Source organism: Amia ocellicauda, chromosome 20, assembly GCF_036373705.1.
Source record: "Amia ocellicauda isolate fAmiCal2 chromosome 20, fAmiCal2.hap1, whole genome shotgun sequence".
In the NCBI taxonomy this organism is placed as follows: domain Eukaryota; kingdom Metazoa; phylum Chordata; class Actinopteri; order Amiiformes; family Amiidae; genus Amia; species Amia ocellicauda.
In genome coordinates, this window is record NC_089869.1 from 7,729,872 (window position 1) to 7,749,003 (window position 19,132).

General features: G+C 39.5%; 1 protein-coding gene across 1 annotated transcript; it reads right to left on the reverse strand.

Annotated features, from left to right (window-relative positions):
- Positions 1–609: 609 nt before the first annotated feature.
- nrap (nebulin-related anchoring protein) lies at positions 610–19,132 on the reverse strand. The gene is made up of 43 exons (XM_066692837.1): positions 18,955–19,132; positions 18,408–18,502; positions 18,153–18,240; positions 16,987–17,091; positions 16,660–16,764; positions 16,440–16,544; positions 16,224–16,331; positions 15,957–16,061; positions 15,581–15,688; positions 15,276–15,383; positions 14,889–14,996; positions 14,516–14,632; positions 14,098–14,202; positions 13,580–13,687; positions 13,231–13,344; positions 12,894–12,992; positions 12,093–12,197; positions 11,308–11,415; positions 11,048–11,155; positions 10,710–10,907; positions 10,423–10,527; positions 10,174–10,272; positions 9,933–10,037; positions 9,605–9,712; positions 9,070–9,381; positions 8,476–8,580; positions 7,415–7,513; positions 7,023–7,127; positions 6,642–6,749; positions 6,348–6,461; positions 5,925–6,122; positions 5,535–5,639; positions 5,206–5,304; positions 5,014–5,118; positions 4,787–4,894; positions 4,315–4,626; positions 3,796–3,900; positions 3,456–3,554; positions 2,994–3,098; positions 2,781–2,888; positions 2,265–2,576; positions 1,855–2,007; positions 610–1,443 (listed from the first exon to the last, which is right to left on the reverse strand). The coding sequence occupies exons 1-43, from the start codon at positions 19,024–19,026 to the stop codon at positions 1,324–1,326; spliced, it is 5,358 nt and encodes a 1,785-aa protein (XP_066548934.1). The 5' UTR covers positions 19,027–19,132; the 3' UTR covers positions 610–1,323.

The following is a 19,132-nucleotide window of genomic DNA, read 5'->3' on the forward strand; positions in this document are numbered from 1 at the left end:
AAACACAGTGGGTTATTGTACATTTTGATGAAAAAATTACTTGAGTTGCTGCGGGGAAGACAAATCTGGTGCTTTGTAGTTTTTCCATGTCTTCTATTATCCAGGAAGTTATGGCACATCCTGAAACCCTGAAAGAGCGCCCATGCCAGAGTTTCTCATCTGTCATTGTTTGGTAAAGTTTACATTTTAAAGTTTTGAAAGTTGTTTATATTTTAGTATCAAACTGGAAAGGTGCTAAACATCTTATTTATACCCCATAGCAAACACGTAAAGATACATACAGCCATAATTTTTAGTTAATCTAATTTAGTTGTTAATTAATGAATTGCTTTTAATCTGCCACATTTGGTTTTATTCACATTAAAGTGAATTGGTATTTTATACATCCATCACATACCTCATTTTAAGCAGGAATTAAAGATAAAATCTAATTTGACATTTCATGTGAGGGTTAAAATATAACCCTGGATTTAACCTGAGTTACTGTTGGTGCGATTGGCCCCAAAGTATTAAATAAAAGAAGATGCCAACTTACAGCCTTCACAGTGGTTGAAAACAAATTATAAATGCTTGTCAACCTGAGAGAAATCCAGTAAAGAACAGCTGAGATTGTTTTAAAATCTTTTATTTTGCCAGACACAGAGTTAACATGCACTGAGTCTTGACCCCTTCCAGCAGAAAACATTAAGCTCAGCTGCAGTAAACTCCTCTATTTCTTATGAAGCTGAACCTGTCAGTCATATATTAAAATATCATGAACAACCATTTAAAAGAACTAGCTTAAATCATCCAAAATCCAAAGAAAAATCTAAACTTGTTTATCAGTTGTAAAGGAAGTTGTTATAAAAGGACAATGTTATGGCATCGGCTTTCATAAGCATTTCACCTTTTCTCCAATGCGTTTATATCATTCGAAATTACACTACAATTCCCTTAGGTATCATGCAGCACAGATTTTTTTCTTTTTTCTTTTTCTTATTTAGAAGTTAAATCTATACCTCCAGGGATGTTCTCGGGCTAACAAAATCTTGTCCATCCCATTTTGTTTGTCTTTAAATATAAATGAAGCAACAAGAAAAATTAGGTTAATACTAATAAAATGGTCTAACAAAGGCAAGCTTTTCATCTTCATTTTCCCTTCATGTCATTTCTGGAGTATCTTAGCATTATAGTTCTTTATAATAAACATGTCCTTTACGTGAATAGAAAAACAGGATATTCCAATGAAAAAAAAAGAAATAAAAACGCATTCGTAGATCACGGCAGTCAGATTGCATGTAAACAGCAGTGGACCATACTGAATTATGGTTGACAAACAGGCGTCTACAGGGTTTTCTTAATAGTCTTCACTATCTTCCGTTTGACTTGAAGGACCTCTGATGCGTCAGGGTTGACTCCCGGGTGCTGAATCTCTTCCCTCGTCTCCACAATCTGTGCTGTGTTCTGTAGAGACAAATTGTCACTCACAAACCTTACTCCTGCTGTAACTCCAGGTCTCTTTAACAAACAAATCTGTCTGCTAAATACATTCCTATCCTGGGTTTCTTTGTTCTTTTCCTGTGGATGTTTGCCTGTGCTGATCAGTGCTGCAGAAGATCTAAGGTTTTTTCTTCCAAGTAACTTGGTTACTTTATAATACAAATATACAAAAGAAACACCTACAAATAATAAAAAAATATATATTTTATAAAGGTGGGATTTCCTACTCGACTTTCCTTTCAAAGAAAATGACAACAAAAGGTACATAGCTTGGTGGACTTGGTTGAAAGTTTCATCCAACCCTTATTTGATGTCCCTCTCGCACTTTCGTGGCATTCTTGTAATTGTTCTGGTTTAAGGAGGTCTGTCTCTCACCATCATTTGCTGATACAGAGCCGCCGCCACTTCTGGGTCCATCCCCTCCCCGTATCCCAGTTCGGCCGCCCGCCTGGCCATTTCCACCTTGTGGGAGCCCGGGGGCGTCCAGCCAATCCCCCGAAGCCAGTTCAGGTCGGATTTATAATTCACCTGCGACAAAACGGCAAAAACCTTGAACTTGATATTCAGGGGTGGATATACATATGATGTTGATCTGTGTTTTTCTGCACCAATGTGAGTGAGTGTGTATTTTTTCTATTCTATACAGAAAGCTGTTAATCATGGTGGATTTTGTTTGTTTCTGCTCCATAGTTTGCATGAGTATTTTCTTGGTGACAATAAGGAACCGAAATAAAGGCTTGAACATTGTAAGTGCACTTCATATGTCTATCTCCACAAAAACTTACGTCGCTCTGGAGTTTGTAGGCCTGCTTGGCGTGCTTCATGTTGAGCTGCTCTGGGTCACACGTGTAGTGGTGTAAGTGCTGTCTGTAGCTCAGGTTGCTAGCCTGCTCCTGGCTCCTCTTGGCCTGGATGAAGCCGGGCTGGTCCGTGTGGATCTTGTACTGAGACCTGCCCTGCTCAGACAGCTTCTTGTACTCGTTGCTGCTCTGGAGCTTACCGACAGACAGGAAGTGCTTCATGCCGGGGTCGTCATCGACGCTGCGCAGCCCAATCTGGTGGCCCTTGTCTTTCACAAAGGCCTCCTTGTACTGGAACTAAAAACAGAAGGCAGGCATTTGGTAGGCAGTGCGTATTTACAAGTGATTAGTTTTGCCACAGACTACACACTCCTGGTTGTGTTCTCTTTAAACATAATGTAGTTCTGTCTGGATCTAAAAGGATGATGTTCTCATAGGTGTCTGCTTATGTGTAGCACACAGAATGGGTTTAGATATTGGTTTAATATGGAGGATACTCACATCACTCGCAATATTTCTGGAAGCCTTCGCGGTTTGGAAAGGGATGGCATCCAGGCGGACGTCGCATCCAGCAGATCTGACCTGGTCGCCCGAGGCTTTGTAGACTTTCTGTAAGAGGACAGAGGAAGCGAAGACACATTACGGCTCTGTGTCAGAGGGCTGAAGCTGCTCCATAATCTGCTCATTGAAAGAGGATTGACAGAGAAAACTCACGTCGCTGATGTGCTGAGCGTTCAGACGGGCTCTGATGAAATCGGGGTGGTCAGGAGGTAAGCTGCATCTGTGTATGGACTCTGAATCGCCAGACTTGTAGAGCCTCTATAAAATGGGAGGAAAAGCATATAAGTGTCACTTTGATCAGAATTGAGGCCGAATTAAGTGTATTAGTACTGTATAAAGCTGTGAGTAATAGTTTGCAAACTACTGGAGACTACTCATCCATTCTGTTGACTATTGGCTAATACAGATTTCCATATTCTTATAGATATTTATCACCTTCTCTGTATGTTTAATTTATAAAAAAAAAAAAATGTTTTGATCAAATTAAATGTTTTTCCACAAAGACCAGTATCTTATTCTTCCTCTACGCAGTCCTTGTTTTCAGGTGGAAATAAAGAGGTTTGGACAGTCTCTGTCTTTGGAAGAACAGAAGAATTAATATATGGATGAACCCACCTCGCTGCATTGCAAATAGCTGTTCTTGGCATGGACAATATCTGGAGAGTCGGCAATGGCGGTGAACTTCAAACTGTCAGGCAGCTGCCGGTACCTTTTCTGGGAAGGAAGATAAGATTGGCAGGAGTTATAGTGGGGAAACTACTAGCATTGCTATGGTAACTTCACCTCTAAATAAAATACTGAAATTATAATCAAATTCAACAGAATGGGTTAGGTTTAATACCGTTTCTGCATGACAGCTGCAGTACTACAGTATGGAATCCATTTCTCTAGGTACTATGCTATAATATATGTTTTCATGTTATTGATGCGAATCTGAGTCTTCTGTTTTGCTTACCTCGCTGAGGAGCTCTCCTGCTCTCTTGGCCGTCTCTATCTGGGGAGTCCCGACTGCAATCCAGCCAACTCCCTTCATGAAGTTCAGGTCAGACTTGTACAGATTCTGGAAAGCAAAAGAAAAATAATGAGACCCACAGTTACTTATTATTGATAGCACATGCATTTTTTTTAATCTCACCCCAAGATTTATAGGCATGAGATCCATTATGCTAGGCCACTATATGGATCATCAATAAAAAAAATGGTTTCTGAACTGAAAGTTGATATTATCTGCTTTGCATATTAAACTTTTGTTAACAAACATCATTAATGAACCTGGTGCTTTCCTTTCCAAAATGGCTTGAGGCCAGCTGGGTCAAAACCTTCACAAAACAAACCAAAACCTAATCTTCAACACATTGACCGACTGCAAATTCCAGTGAAGGCCAGGGGCCAGGGGCATTAGACAACATCTTTGAGGGAGGACTGAAGACGTTCTTCTTTTTTCTCAATGTTAACAGTCCGTCTCAGCTCCTACCTCGCTCTGCAGATTGTAGGCCTTCTTGGCCCACTGCACTTTCATGTCGTCGGGCAGCACTGTGTAGCTGTGGTCCCTGGTCTTGTAGTCCTGGTCGCTGGCTAGAGCCTGGGCCTTCTTGGCGTGCACCAGGTTGACCATGTCCAGGGGCAGGTTGAAGCGGGAGCTGAAGTCACGGAACTGCCTCTTGTACTGCTGCTCACTCTGCAGCTTGGCCATCTGCATGCAGTGCAGCAGCTTGGGGTCGTCCAGAATACTCCTGGCTCCGATGTGCTTGCCTTTCTCCAGGATGAAGTTGTGTTTGTATTGGTACTAAAGATAAAACACATTCAAAGGTTATCAATTAAATACATCCAGAGAAATCATCGCCATTCATCTTTTGTACTTTTGAATCATTTTGAAACTGAAATTATAAGACAATCAAAACAGTATTTATGGAGTGCAGATACGAATTAAAGGCTGGTCCACTTACATCACTTGCTATATCTGATGATGCTTTAGCCGTCTGGAACGGAATGGCATCCATGGTTAACTTGTAGCCCTGGGCCCTCAGATTTTTCCACGATTCTCTGTATTTTGTCTGGAGAAATAAGAAATAACAGAAGCAAGTTGAGCAGCTTACAATACTCTCTTATGAGACTATATTCAATACGCACGTACACTACAACACTTTTGAAAATCCCAAGGCAAATCAGATACCTCGCTGAAATTGGCGGCATTAATTTTCGCCTGGGTTAGCTCAGGTCGGCTGGCTGTTAAGGTGTAATGGTGCCTGGCGTTTTCTCCCGCTTCTTTGTACAGGCGCTGTCAAAATAAAACAAACACTCATAGTCTGGTTTTGACAAAAATACGAACATGATGTGGCAAGTGTGATGTCATGTGGCACCTTACCTCATTGGTGATCTGGGAGCTGAATTTCGCGTGAACCATGTCAGGAGAATCTGTTACAGCTGTGTGCTTGAAGGAATATGGCAGCTGACGGTACTTTTTCTAAAATGAAAATAAATAAATAGTATTTAGGTTAAATAAATCCAAAATCCAAAGGTTTCATTTCTTCATATCTTCTAAATCAAGGAGATTTGTCTTGTCAAAAATGTGTTATTTCTTTAGTTAGGAAAATCAAAGCAATGATGTCATGTCATGCCATTTCATAATGAACTGTATTTGTGTGACCAACTTAATTGTAAGATCATAGGTCATATATTGGACAGAATCCTTACGTCACTTATTAGTTCATTGGCTCGTTTGGATCCTTCAATCTGCACGGCGCCGGTGCTGATCCACGCCACACCTCGCAGGAAATTCAGATCCGACCTGTAGAGTTTCTGTGAGAAAGCACATTCAGAAAATGCATGGATGACATAAACCAAAACTCAATAAGACAGTTCGGCGCAGACGACTTCCGGGAGAATTGGCCAGTTTTCCAAGAGCGAGCAAAATTAAAAACATTTTATACACCTTTCAGTGACCGCTTACGGAAACTCTAGAGTGATAGCGCATACCCAACCCGCCTGATGCCATGCTGTACTCTGGCTAGGGGCGACCTGGGTAGAGGATGCCAGAGTGACGGGTGTGTGTGATTTGTGAATGCAGTACCCGTGCGTCATTACCTCGCTCTGTAAGTCATAGGCCTTCTTTGCCCACTGGTGCTGCATGTTGTCAGGCAGGGAGGTGTAGTGGTGCAGCAGATACTTGTAGTCCTGGTCACTGATCAGGGACTGGGCTTTCTTGGCATGGGAGAGCTCCAACATATCCAGGGGCAGGTGGAAGTGAGTCCTGTTCTGAACCGAGTCTTTCTTGTAGTTAATCTGATGGGCAAACGAGACGTCAGAAACATCACAAAGTGCCAAAGCCCGAACAAGGTGACCCAACCAGCCTGTCAATGTAAGGTGTGTTATGTTATGAACACTTACAATGGATTCCATGTTCCATAACTTTCCATTCAATTTTGACACCTCCTGTGTTTGACTTGATCATGTCTACTTCTCATGTAATAAATAAGTAATAAATGATAATAAATGTGTAATACTCACGTTGCTCTGTAGCTGATTTGCATGGACAGAGTGAGCAATCTTTATGTCGTCCTCCAGTCCTTTCAATCCAATCATATGTCCCTTCATTCTCTCAAATGCCTCTTTATACTTGTACTGGAAAGGGAGATGGAGAAAAATACCAAACTGACCAAACGCTTTGTGAGATATTCAACTGAAATTCTTGAACATCGCAGTCACTACCTACTGCACCAGCTCCGCGTTAGGGGCGTATGTATTTATTGTGACAATTGAATGTCAAAATTAATGAATACATTAATAAAGAAATCCACTCACATCACTGATGATGTCTCCTGATGCTTTGGCAGCCTGGAAAGGAATGGCATCTAAACGCAATTTGTAGCCAGCATCCCTGAGTTTAGTCCAAGACTGCTTATAACAGGTCTGTAGGAAAAACAAGATAACACAGTCAGGTCATCATTCTTGTCGATCAGTATCCATCCATCACACCATGAATCCAATGCATGATGTAGTTCAACTTGATATACATTATTCGCACCTCATTCTTAAAATATATCTCCAAATACACTATGTTGCTTCGTTTACTTACAATGATGAATAGAAAAAGAAAGAAAAGGGTTCTGACACATGAGCCTGTTTGTATTTCCATGAATCTCGTATATATATGGTCCTGTTGTGACACAGCACTGTTCTCACCTCACTGATGTTGGTGGCGTTGAGTCTGGCCTGGATGTGCTCCGGGAGGTCACTGGTCATGGTGTAATGGTGCTTCACGTTCTCCCCCTCCTCTTTGTACAGCCTCTGTATTCAGTGACAGGGTGTGAAACATGTCCTTCAATAGGTTCATTGTGTGTTTTTTAATTTCAAAAAGCAAAACAGAATTTGTAAAAATATTTCATTTTCAAATAATTTGCAACCCAGAGATTCCAAGGACGTCACTTTATAAATGAACCTACTTAATTAGAGTAATTCATTGAGCAGCTTCTTTTTGTACAAAAGATTTAACAAGGAGTTTAATTTCATGTGAGTATTCATAACTAAACCCACAATTTTCTCAGTTAAAAATGATGTAGACTTTGAAGACTCACATCCACAGCCTGGTTGTAGCTGATCTTGGCTTGAACCATTTCAGGAGTGTCTTTCACACTTGTGAACTTCAGCGCATATGGATGCTGACGATACTTTTGCTGTAATAAGAATAATACAAAATATGCAAATACATTTTACACATACATTTAATAATTTTAATCATCACCTTTTATACATTTTTTAATTTTGTTGCAGTGTGTCTTGGATTAACATTGTGATATTTTAACCTTTGCATCAATAATCTAGTTGCATATTCTCAGATTAAAACTTCCTGGAAGCTGGTTTATTTTCGATCCAACAGCTGTACGGCCATTTCTTTTCAGATGTCGGAACAGCATGCAAAACTAATACATCTGCAAAAGAAACTTTATCCTGGCCCATATGACAATCTATTTAAAGCTGTCTATTTAAATTCTTTCAGAACTAAGTGTACTAATCTTGATTCCCCTGTCTGGAACCTGTTTCATATATGTGGCTTTGGTTTGTTCTTTGTAAAATAAATAATTGATAAGAAAATATTTTACATGCATATTTTATAGAAAGTATATATCAAGTGTCAAGTAGCATATAGGGATATTTGTTTTCTAAATTAAAATGCCATACATTTACCAATGATTTTATTTTTAAAAAGAAGAATCTTCATGGATCAAATAAGATTTATGACACAGTAATCCAGTCCCTATAAATACAAATGCAAGGATGTAATAAGGTTTGCTTTTGTGAATGATGTCAGAGTTACCCATTAAACACGATAATTTCCTCTTAATTGCCATGTGCAGAATTTTAATTGGAGACGGCTGCCACTGGACAATATCCAAGTGACTGCTCTGTCGAGTGAATTAGGCAGTGTAAAACTCAGTGGTTAAGGTAAGTTCTGAATTTTGTACAAATGGTTGAATTAGGTGAAGCAAATCTCTTTCAGAATATCATCTTCTCTGTCAAATCAACATCTTTGCCCTTATCTGTGCCTTTCAGATTATTCATTCACAGGATATGCATAGCCTTTTCATTTTTCACAGCCTCTCAAGAAAATAAAAGTTGAGCAGATAATGTGACTTACATCACTAATCAGATCTCCAGATTTCTTGGCCTGCTCCACATCTAAGGACCCGGCAGTAGCCCACCCAACCCCTCTCATCCAGTTCAAGTCAGACTTGTACTTGTTCTGTGGGTACAAGTTGAGAAAATTCACTTTTTTAATGAATTTGTTGTTATTGTCATTTGGCAATAGAAGTACTGGATAACAGAAATACATTTCATAATGTATAAACTTGCAGTGGGTTGAACTGAATTTAAAAATATAATTTACAACAATATAAATAAATAATAATTCTTTCATAACATTAAGTATAGTTGCAAATACATTTGGATGGAGGCATAAAGGTGACTTTTATTGAGGCTTATATTTAAATAGAAACTTTAGTACACCATCAGCAACCCTATTGAAAATAGACTTGAAACTAAGTGTTTTCTTACAGTTAACATCACTGACTAAAACTCAGTGTAAGAACCACACACAATATGCACGGAAGCCAAATTCCCATTCAGAGAAAAAGATATTTTAAATTGAATTATAGATATCTCAAACTAACTGTATTTCAAGATTCAAATAGGACAGGAAGTCAGGTAGAGATATCTTGACATGTATACTTACATCACTCTGTAATCCATACGCTTTCTTAGCCCATTCCACCTTCATGTCGGAGGGCAGGGTGGTGTAATGATGTAAGAAGGTCTTGTACCCGGTATCGGTCACCAAGTGTTGTGCCTTCTGGGCGTGCACCAAGTTGAGCATGTCTAGGGAGGCGCTGTGCTTGGTCTTGGAGTCCTCATACCCTCTCTTGTACTCCAGGTCACTCTGCAGCTTCGACACTTGTTTGGAATGGGCCATCTGAGAATCCCCCTCCACGTTCTTCACTCCAATCATCTTGCCCTTTGTCTTCTGATACTCCTCTCTGTATTTAATCTGGTGGAAACAAGCACAGTGTGCACTTGCTTTCGTTTATTGGGGGCCAGAAACATATATATTTTTTATTTATGAACAACCTAAAAAAGTACAATATTTAAGACAACTTAAAAAAATAAAAAAGGTTTGATATAGCCTAGATATTTCGGTAACACTTTAAAATAAGGTGGTGTAATTCCTTGTGAATTAATATATGAATACCACAGGGAAAAAATAAACATACATCACTTGCAAGATCCCTTTTGGCTTTCGCAGTCAGGAATGACAATGCATCCATGCGCAACTCAAATCCTTTGTCTCTCTGCTTCTCCCAGCTGCTCCTATACATTTTCTGAAAATACAGAACACAATATATGTAATAATAAAGAATGGTAAAAGAGCGCAAAACAGGCCTAATAAAAAAACCTTGCAGTACTTTGCCGTGATTAAGAAATCATTTTTTGAATGAGATCAAAAACACCAAACTGAACAAAGCACAAGAGTGGGCATCTTCATGAAATTAATTTGCAAAATATATCTCTTCAACTGAAAGACCGAATACTTGTCCTTACCTCACTGAGGTATTCTGCGTTCGCTTTGGCTTGCCTGAAGAGAGGCTCATCTTTGTTCATGGTGTACTGGTGAAGTGTTTGTGTGGTGCCAGCTTTGTACGCCAACTGAAAGTAAAATAATCCCAAATATAAACTGCTTTCAGAGAAGGCCTCACATTTTCAGACTGACATTCGGCCCGGTAAATGACAAAGAGGGGCTATATCATAAGATCATAAAAACACATTGTAAAGCAGTGCTCACCCCACTCTGAAGCTTCTGGCTTTTCTTGGCGTGTTTCATAAAGGGAGTCTCTGCCACTTGGGTGAACTTCACAGAGTCCACCGTCTGTCTGTACTTTTTCTGATCGGAAACGCAATAAGATTCAATGTTCCCTGTCTCTATACAGATACATTACAATAGCTGTTATTTTTTTCATCTCTCTTATCTTGCCAATGCAGTGTTTAAACTATTAAACACAAGTTATAAAAACAGAAATCCAGTATTACTTACCTCACTAACAAGATCCCGTGCTCTCTTGGCCTGTTTCACACCAAGACAGCCCTCGGTATCCCAACCCACTCCCTTCATCCACGTGAGGTCAGCCCTGTACTTGTTCTAATTTCAGACAAAATGAGAAATGAGGGTCTACACGTTTAGTATATTCATGATGTCCTGTATTTGTTTGTACCATTTGTTGTAAGTAGACCAAAACCTGTTCATGACTATCCTTTGGTATGGACTTTTCCAATCTCGCCACTTGACTTCTCAGGAGGTGTTCAAGTGGACGTGTCTCTCACCTCACTCTGCAGGTTGTAGGCCTTCTTGGCCCATTTGACCCTGTTGTCGTCTGGCAGCACCGTGTACTCGTGGAGCCTCTTCCTGTAGTCCAGGTCACTGGCCAGGGCCTGTGCCTTCTTGGCATGGCTCAGATTGACCATGTCCAGAGGCAGGTGGAACTGAGACCGGGAATCTTTGGAGCCTTTCTTGTATGCAATCTGAGGACAGGGTCAAGACACATGAGGTAAATAAATAGAGAATTTAAAGATGTTTAATCATCATTAAGTCCCTGAAGAGTCCTATATATAAACAAATTAGTAAAATGAATATATTAATGAATATGAAATTAAATTAATACCTCACTGTTCAACTTGGAGCATTGCAGTGAATGTAAGGTCCTGGAATCGCTCACATTGGCTCCCACTGCCTTGTCCTTGATTTTCATAAAGGCCTCTTTGTATTTAATCTGGTGATATTATCAAACAAGAAAACACGAAATTAGACAAGGTGATGGCAATCGACACATTATTAAATATTTTGCAGATTTCCCCCGCACAATCATTCAAAAGATGAATGCAGACTGCAGGGTCTTTTAAGCAGAAAAACAAATCTACTTACATCACTGGCTAAATCTGTGGAGGCTTTGGCTGCTAGTATAGACAGGTTACCAAAGCCTTGGTCACATGTTTTAGATTTTGTCTTCTCCCAGTTCTCCTTGTATTTGATCTGTCAAGAGACAAATCAAGATACTAAGAATACACATTTAGGAACAAATAAACACATAAGATACACCCTACAGTGTTTAACTGACCTGCATAAGACAACAGGATCCAGTTCATTTTTAAAATACAAAATCTATACAGTATTAAATAAATTGATGCACCTTTTGTTGTATTTACATTGTTTAAGATGCTCAAAGAATCCCCATGTTGTTGTACCAAGTATAATTTTATATTTCACATTTTAAGAGCAATTTTGTCAGTTGTAAACTTTCACTTAGAGACATGTCCATTTATGAATATGTAACCAGCCTAGTCCTTGTACACAAAAGTAGTCAAGTAGAACAAGCCTCGTGGATCAGCATATTACATTCCTAAAGGGGAAGGACTTATATTTAGCCTGGCAGTGGAACTGAAACAGTTTACAGAATAGCTCTTGGCTGAAGCTTTCTTTTTCACACTGAAAGTCTGGGTGACCATGACTAAACCAGTCACCGTGTCAAAAATTTAATTTCAACCTCTACTTGCACAACACGATGTAATGTTACGTTTTTTGCTCATCATAGCTGTGCTGGAGACCAGGCTATTTCCACATGGTGTTAACAGACGCTACTTTAAACAGAGGTGTGGAATCTCCTCCTATGACTTCTTATCTCTGCGAACTTGAGTCTTCCCAATGCTTACATCACTGAAGAGCTCTGCGTTGGCCTTGGCTTTCTTGATCTGAGGGAGATCCTGAGACAGCGTGTACTTGCTCTTGGTTTTCTCGTAGTCAGCCCTGTAATTTAGCTGAAGGGAAGGGAAAGCGTTGTAAGAAGAAATGAAAAAAGAGTAGGTGATATTAGTCAGATAGTCTTGTATTCCTGTTTTACTAGGATGGTGAAGATATACCAAACACACTGACTATTAGTTATTTGCATGCCCACCTCTTGGCCATTTAATTTGTTTATTTGTCTTGTTTGTATTTCTATAATCTGGGTGATCCAACAATAATTACAGTTTAGTATTAAATAATATAGTTTAAATCAGTATTTGTATTCAGTTTCATATCTGAGTGGTTGAGAATCAGAAAGAAAAAGAAATCTTGGAAATGGTTTTCATCCAACACCTGATAGTTAGGATCTTTCTATGTGGACATCCTCTGTTCTCAACAACAAGTAGTAAACATCTTTTGTCTCTGTCCTCCCCTTTGTAATCTGGGATAAAGACCTCGTTCTAGTGTCACAAGGCTATGTTCTGTTCAAGTCCAAAAATAGAGGTTGAGTATATGAAACTTTAAACCAGTTGGGACCGAATGACGGTGACATCCTGGCATCCATTTGACTGGAGGGTCACTGAAATTCAAGTGCTTTCGACATGATTTGCTGCACAGCACAAGGCTTCTTTAATGTCTGAAACCCTGAATTCGCAGCTTCCCCACAGGTCAAGAGTGACTTGGAAACAAATCTATTCAGTGGATTACTTTTTTTTTTTTTTTTTACTTACATTACTGAGCTGCTGAGCATTGATTCTGGCTTGCACTATATCAGGAGTGTCTGTGACAGAGCTGTACTTCAATTTGTCAACGTGCTGTCTGTAGTTCACCTGGAGTCAGGGAAGGATAGACAGAAACAAGATGTGAATCATGCTGCAACCACAATGCTTTTAGGTAAATCCTAGAAACTGCAGAGGAATCGCTAAAGAAACAATGAACGGGTTTGGAACGGTCAATACCTCTTTCTAACATTCGACCATAAGAGAGAGTAATAGTCAGCCAAAGTAAAGCATTGTCTCATGTCAATGCAATGCCTGCGTTAAAATGTAGAGAGAAATGTGATCTTACATCCTTCAGCGGCTCCAGTTTCCTTTGAGTCTCGTACGAAGGGGTCATGGTGGCGGGATAATTGTAGTCAGCGTGCTCGCTCTTCTCGTGCTCGTAATCTGATTTGTAGGCGATCTGGAAAAATCACAAACCGAAAATCGGCCAAATGGCAACCAATCCACACAAGTTCAACAATGCTCCTCAATAGTCCTAGTTTGACTCATGTTAATCCAAAAATAGTAAATGCTTCAATATAAATTGTTTCATGAATGTAAACTATTTCCATTTTTAGGCCTATCGTACGAAACCAAACAAACGCATAACACAAAAGAATGTAGTTCAGTAGATAAATACAAGATGTTACTCTTACATTGCTTGCCAGGTTTTTGACTTTCATGGCGTGCAGTGTCCTCTTGTCCATCCCAACTCCTTCATAATGGCCCTTCATCTGGTTCATATACTTATCCTTGTACTTGATCTGGCAAAGAGATCCCACAATGCATCAGGCTTTCGCTGTTGTCTGAAATGGTCCCTTTGCATTGTTTTGCTTATTATACCTCCACTCCTGTCTACATTCTTAAATTGGATAACTTGAAGACCATTGTTAAGGGGCGTCAATTATTCAGCTTGTTACCAGATGAAATGTATCAAGTGTCAGGTGTTATTTTGACATGTATCATCACATTGGTGTTTTAAAGGTGTTGTTCTGCCATTTCCTTTATTTGGGTGTGTGAGGTGATTAGTCTATGTCAGAGTGAAAAAAACAACAGAGGAGATGCAGGAGAGGTGAGCTACTGTGGTAGAATGCGCTGTAGAACTAAGTGTTTGATCCCAGAGACTATTTTAGATTGCTCTCCTGACCTGGGCTGTAAAGTTGTTTGCACTTACATCACTGGTGTATTTGGAGATCTTGGCCACATTCTTGAACTGGGGGGTTTCACAGTAGTTAATGCTGTGACCTTTGGTGTTCTCCAGATCCTTCTTGTACTCAACCTTAGGGAAATCAATGTGCACCACTTCACTGAATGTGCCAACTTTGTGTTGACCAACTGCACACTTACGACACATCAGCATTTCGCTACTAATTAAGATTGCTGACCAAAACATGTTACAATAGTTGTGTTATTCCATAGCAGGCTGCATGGCTAAAAGTTCTGATTTGATCTGTTGTTGGCTAATGCCCCAAAATCCAAGAACAACAACCACTAATATACTATTTCTATCAAATACACCCATGATTACAGTTTCTGAATACTTTACATAGTATGCTAGTGCCATTTGTCATCCTCTAGACATTTAACCTTACCTCGCTGACTAGCTTGTTGATTTTCTGGGCATTTTTGAGGGCTAGGTTGTCTTCAGTTGTCAGGGTGTTGAAGTGAGCTGTGCCTTTCGACTTGGAAAAGCCTTGCTTGTATTTCAACTGCAAACAAGTGAACAGAAAATGATGTGGAATCTAAAAACAGATCCATTGCTCACTAGAAATGAGCTCCGCATACATAAACACTGCGGTTCATTGTGTCATCTGTCCTAGTAATGGAACCAAACACTGGATGGCCATGACATTCCTTCAGGTCAAAGCCATGCATACCACATGTCTTGTTCAGGTTTTGCAATTTTTAGCATGAGTATCCAAAAAGCTTTTGCATGCATGCTGTTCTTCAAGTGCCAGTACTTACATCACTGGCCAGGTCGTGGGCTTTCTTGGCCATTTGATAGGCTGGGGTGATCATGGCAGGGAAACTGCCCTTCCCTCTGTGCTCTTCATAGTCTTCAGTGTAAGCAAGCTGCAACACAGGGAGAGGCCCTTGTCAAAAGACACATTTGTATTCTGAGAGAAATACTTTGCCAGCCTAAGAAATGTGCATCTCTTTTTTGATTCAAGATATTTCCAAATTGAGCATGTCAAATATTTAAAACTGTGCATTAAAGAAAAAGACACATTTTGTAAATTGTGACACATTCTGTCTTCCTCTCATTCATCCCAACTGGGCATATTTCCCTACATTTTGTTAATTTGTAAAGGGGACAATGGCTTATCTTTATTTGAGAAATGTAGCACCAACCTGGCTGAACTTTTCTGCGTTCTCTCTGGCGAGGGCCAGTTCGGCCTGCCCTGCTTCACTGCTTCCCTTCCCTTTCATTTCCCTCTCATACCTCTCATGGTATTTAATCTAAAGGAAGATAAAAGAGTGACAGTCAGATTTACAATCATTGGCGATGAATGAGGATGAATTGGTGAATAAAGTACACTTAAATCCTCATTGGCTATAATAACTGTGGATAAAAGCAGTGAATCATTTTAGGATTATGAAGAAGTCCGATGGAAGTTGACATACAATACTAGCATTATAGGCTGCACTATACTTACGTCACTGGCCAGGTTGTGGGCTTTCTTGGCCATTTGATATCCTGGGGTGATCATGGCAGGGAAACTGCCCTTCCCTCTGTGGTGCTCATATTCTTCAGTGTATAAGTACTATAAGAAAACCACAGCCCTTTAATTTATACATACCCATAACCCTTTGCTCTGTTTATCAACAACAGAAAGGGAAACATCTCATGTAAACCTGGAACATGAAGCTACAATCACCAGCACTGACATGCAATCTGAAGTCTAAAGCACTGACACATTTCAACATATATCAAAGTGCTGTGTCAAAGTGTCATTAAGATGGCATTTTGGATTTTGGCTTGAAGGGGCAGCCTGTGGTGGCATTAGTTCATTGGTGTTCAGTGTGACTCACATCACTTGCAAGTTGTCCTCCGGCTTTGGCCAGCAGTACATCAGGGGTGTCGCTTATGGAGGTGTACTTAGAAATCCTCTCTTCGTGTCCACGCTTGTACTCCACCTGAGCCAAACGGAAAAGCACAGACCTCATGTTGGCCTATATCCCAATGGTATGGAATGACATCCTTTAAAAACAAATAACCTAAGCTTTCATAGACAGCAGTAGCAGAGCCCTAAATTCTACGCATCTAGTAGATTATGAGTAAATGTGGGCCCCACTCACCTCGCTGGCCAGGGTGTTGGCTTTCTTTGCGATCTGATAAGCTGGGGTGATCATGGCTGGGAAGCTACCCTTTCCTTTCAGCTGCTCGTACTCTTCACTGTATTTAATCTGCCGAGAGAAAATAGCATTGCAGACCTTGACTGGGCTGCCCAGGCTGTGAGACAGGAATACATCAGAAAAGCACAGAGAGGATCTGTCATAGCGATTTATACTCACATCACTGGCGAGGGAGCCCCCTGCTTTGGCGTGCAAGATTTCAGGGGTATCAGCTACTGAGGTGTATTTAGAAACCCGTTCCTCATGTCCCCGTTTATACTCGACCTGGAATCACATTCAAAGTTCGTTTTGCAATATGTTATCTCAGAGGAATTGGAATATATAGAGAGAGGGAAAATAATATTGGAAGGCAGAGTAAAGGGAGAAGAATGGGACTTACGTCGCTGATGGTCTTCTGGGCTTGTGCCAGTCTTATCATTTCTGGATCAGAGGCTGTGCCTGTGTACCAAGATTTCTGTTCTTCATATTCAGCTTGATATGCTTTCTGCAAAAGTGTAGAAGATCAAACATCAAAGGGCAGCACCATCAGAACAGTGACTGCCATTACAAGGAGACTTAAATATCCATATGTACACATTGTTTACATCAGCTTGCGATCCGTTCAATGAATTCCCTTTTCATTGAGTATCTGTACTGCAACAAGTTGAGGAACAAAACTGATTTAATGAAAGAATCCTAATACTGAGTTTTAACACATTTTTCTCACCTGGCTTGCAAGTTGGCTGACTTTTCGGGCATGTTCCACCTCCCGTGACTTCATATCCCAGTGAAAAACAGATTTATACCGCTCTCCTTCTTCCCGATATTTAATCTAAACAACATAAGTCCATTAGTACTACAGCATCAAAGGACCATACTGACAGCCACAGAGAATTATAAACAGACCAAATAAGTAGGGGTCAGAAAAATATAGAGTATATATCACCATGCCATATTTGTTAGGAACCTCACAACTCACTACTAAGGACACACTTTGAATCCCATAAGACAAACAAATGTGGCTATTTATATTGAGAGGTCAGTAACTAATCTTTGTAACATTTGATTTATTTTTGTATAAATCTGGTCACTAGCTCAAACACAAGACCAGTTATGTGTTGATTTCCTTTTTGTCGTTTGACATTCTATCATGGGGGTAATCTGACATTTTCTGTTACAGCTTTTACCTTTCATTGCAAACACTGAAAACAAAACCCCTCCCAGATATCAATCACTGCAGGGTTTGAGATGTAAATAGGGAAACCAAAGCAACAGGAAGTGCCAAGAAAATTTTTAGTAAGATCTGGTTGTCAAACATCATGAAATGCTCTCTTACTAACAATTACAGAAGCATTTAAATGTCTTTATTTAATTTAATCTCAACTACATTTTATAAAGTAGCTTTCCACAGTTACTAATGGAATTTATTTACTATTTAGACTGTGATCACTTTTTCTAAATATGCACGTTAAATAATGTTATGGAAAAGCCCTGAAAATGAATGATTCTATATAGACTTTTAGACATTTGAGCTTGTAGATTGCAGTGATTGAAAGGGACAGGAGGTATCTAGAGAAAGGAGGTGACCAGTTTCCCCAGGATATAATTTTAACTGGTAAACTCATAAACCGTGCCAGAGAGGTGTCGTATCGCAGTCATGACACTGAAATAGAACAAACAGCGACCCAGACCTCATTCCAGGCACAGGAAGCTAAAGGATTTCTTGCACTGCTTTGGAGGTTTGTACACAAGACAAACTGTCTGCGTGTGAAACACATTTGCCATTATGGTCACTTGTCTTAGAATGTAAAGTGTACACACAAATAAATAAACTGCAGAACATTGTCTTCAAACACACCTTGATATTTACAATTCCAGTTCAAAATACCTCACCTCACTGACAGCTTCAGATTGTTTCTTTGCATTTATGTTGACTGGCGTCTCATACAGACTGGTGAAAGTGTTGTTTTTTGGGTTGTGCCTGTTTGATAATGTACAAATTCAAAGTTTTGAGTAACCATATACATACTTTTCAATAAATTCAATCAAAACACAACACTTATGTTTTTGTGTTGTTGAGGTTGTTATTACATACATACATGTTGGTCATGTTTCTAATCGCTAATGAGACATGTTTTAAATACTTACACTTGGCAGTAGGGTTTCTTCTGATGGCTGACAAAATTATTTGTAGTAAGGACCATCTTACATATCTCGCAGTGAAAACAAGCTTTGTGCCAGGTCTGCGGCAATTCACAGAAAATAAAATGCATTGTTTAGTATACAAATACAACTTGAATGTCATTTTACAATTTTAAATACATTTGTGTGGATGTTAAAGTATATATTATTTACCCATACATCTTTTAACACCATAAATAAGTGTAGGAAAGTGTCTAAAGGTTTACATGCTTTCATTATGCTGATAGACCTACAATGTTGCATTTTGTGAACTGGTAATATTACTTAAAGAGAGTGTGTTTGACAGATAGATAGTCACGCTATATTTGTATATATTAAAATCTCTATGACTCCCCTTGTTAAGGTACTTCTTGTGTTTAAACATTGTACTATTCACTATGCAGTGGTATTGATAAAATATGGAACTGGAGAAATATAAGGAACTGTAGTTTTAGCATAGCATAGGATTTATAATGTCAGCATGAAAAAATATGTGTATATATATTTACCTTACCTTGTCAATACAATTGATTTTCTCAGCTGGGTAGACCACATATCCACACCTGGCACAAGGATGGACATTCATTTTGGAAAGCAGTTATAATAAATAAATAAAGATGAATAAAAGTAGAATATTTCAGAAGACAAGTGAAGAGGCAGAAATCCACCCAGCTCTCTGTGGACAGATGCGT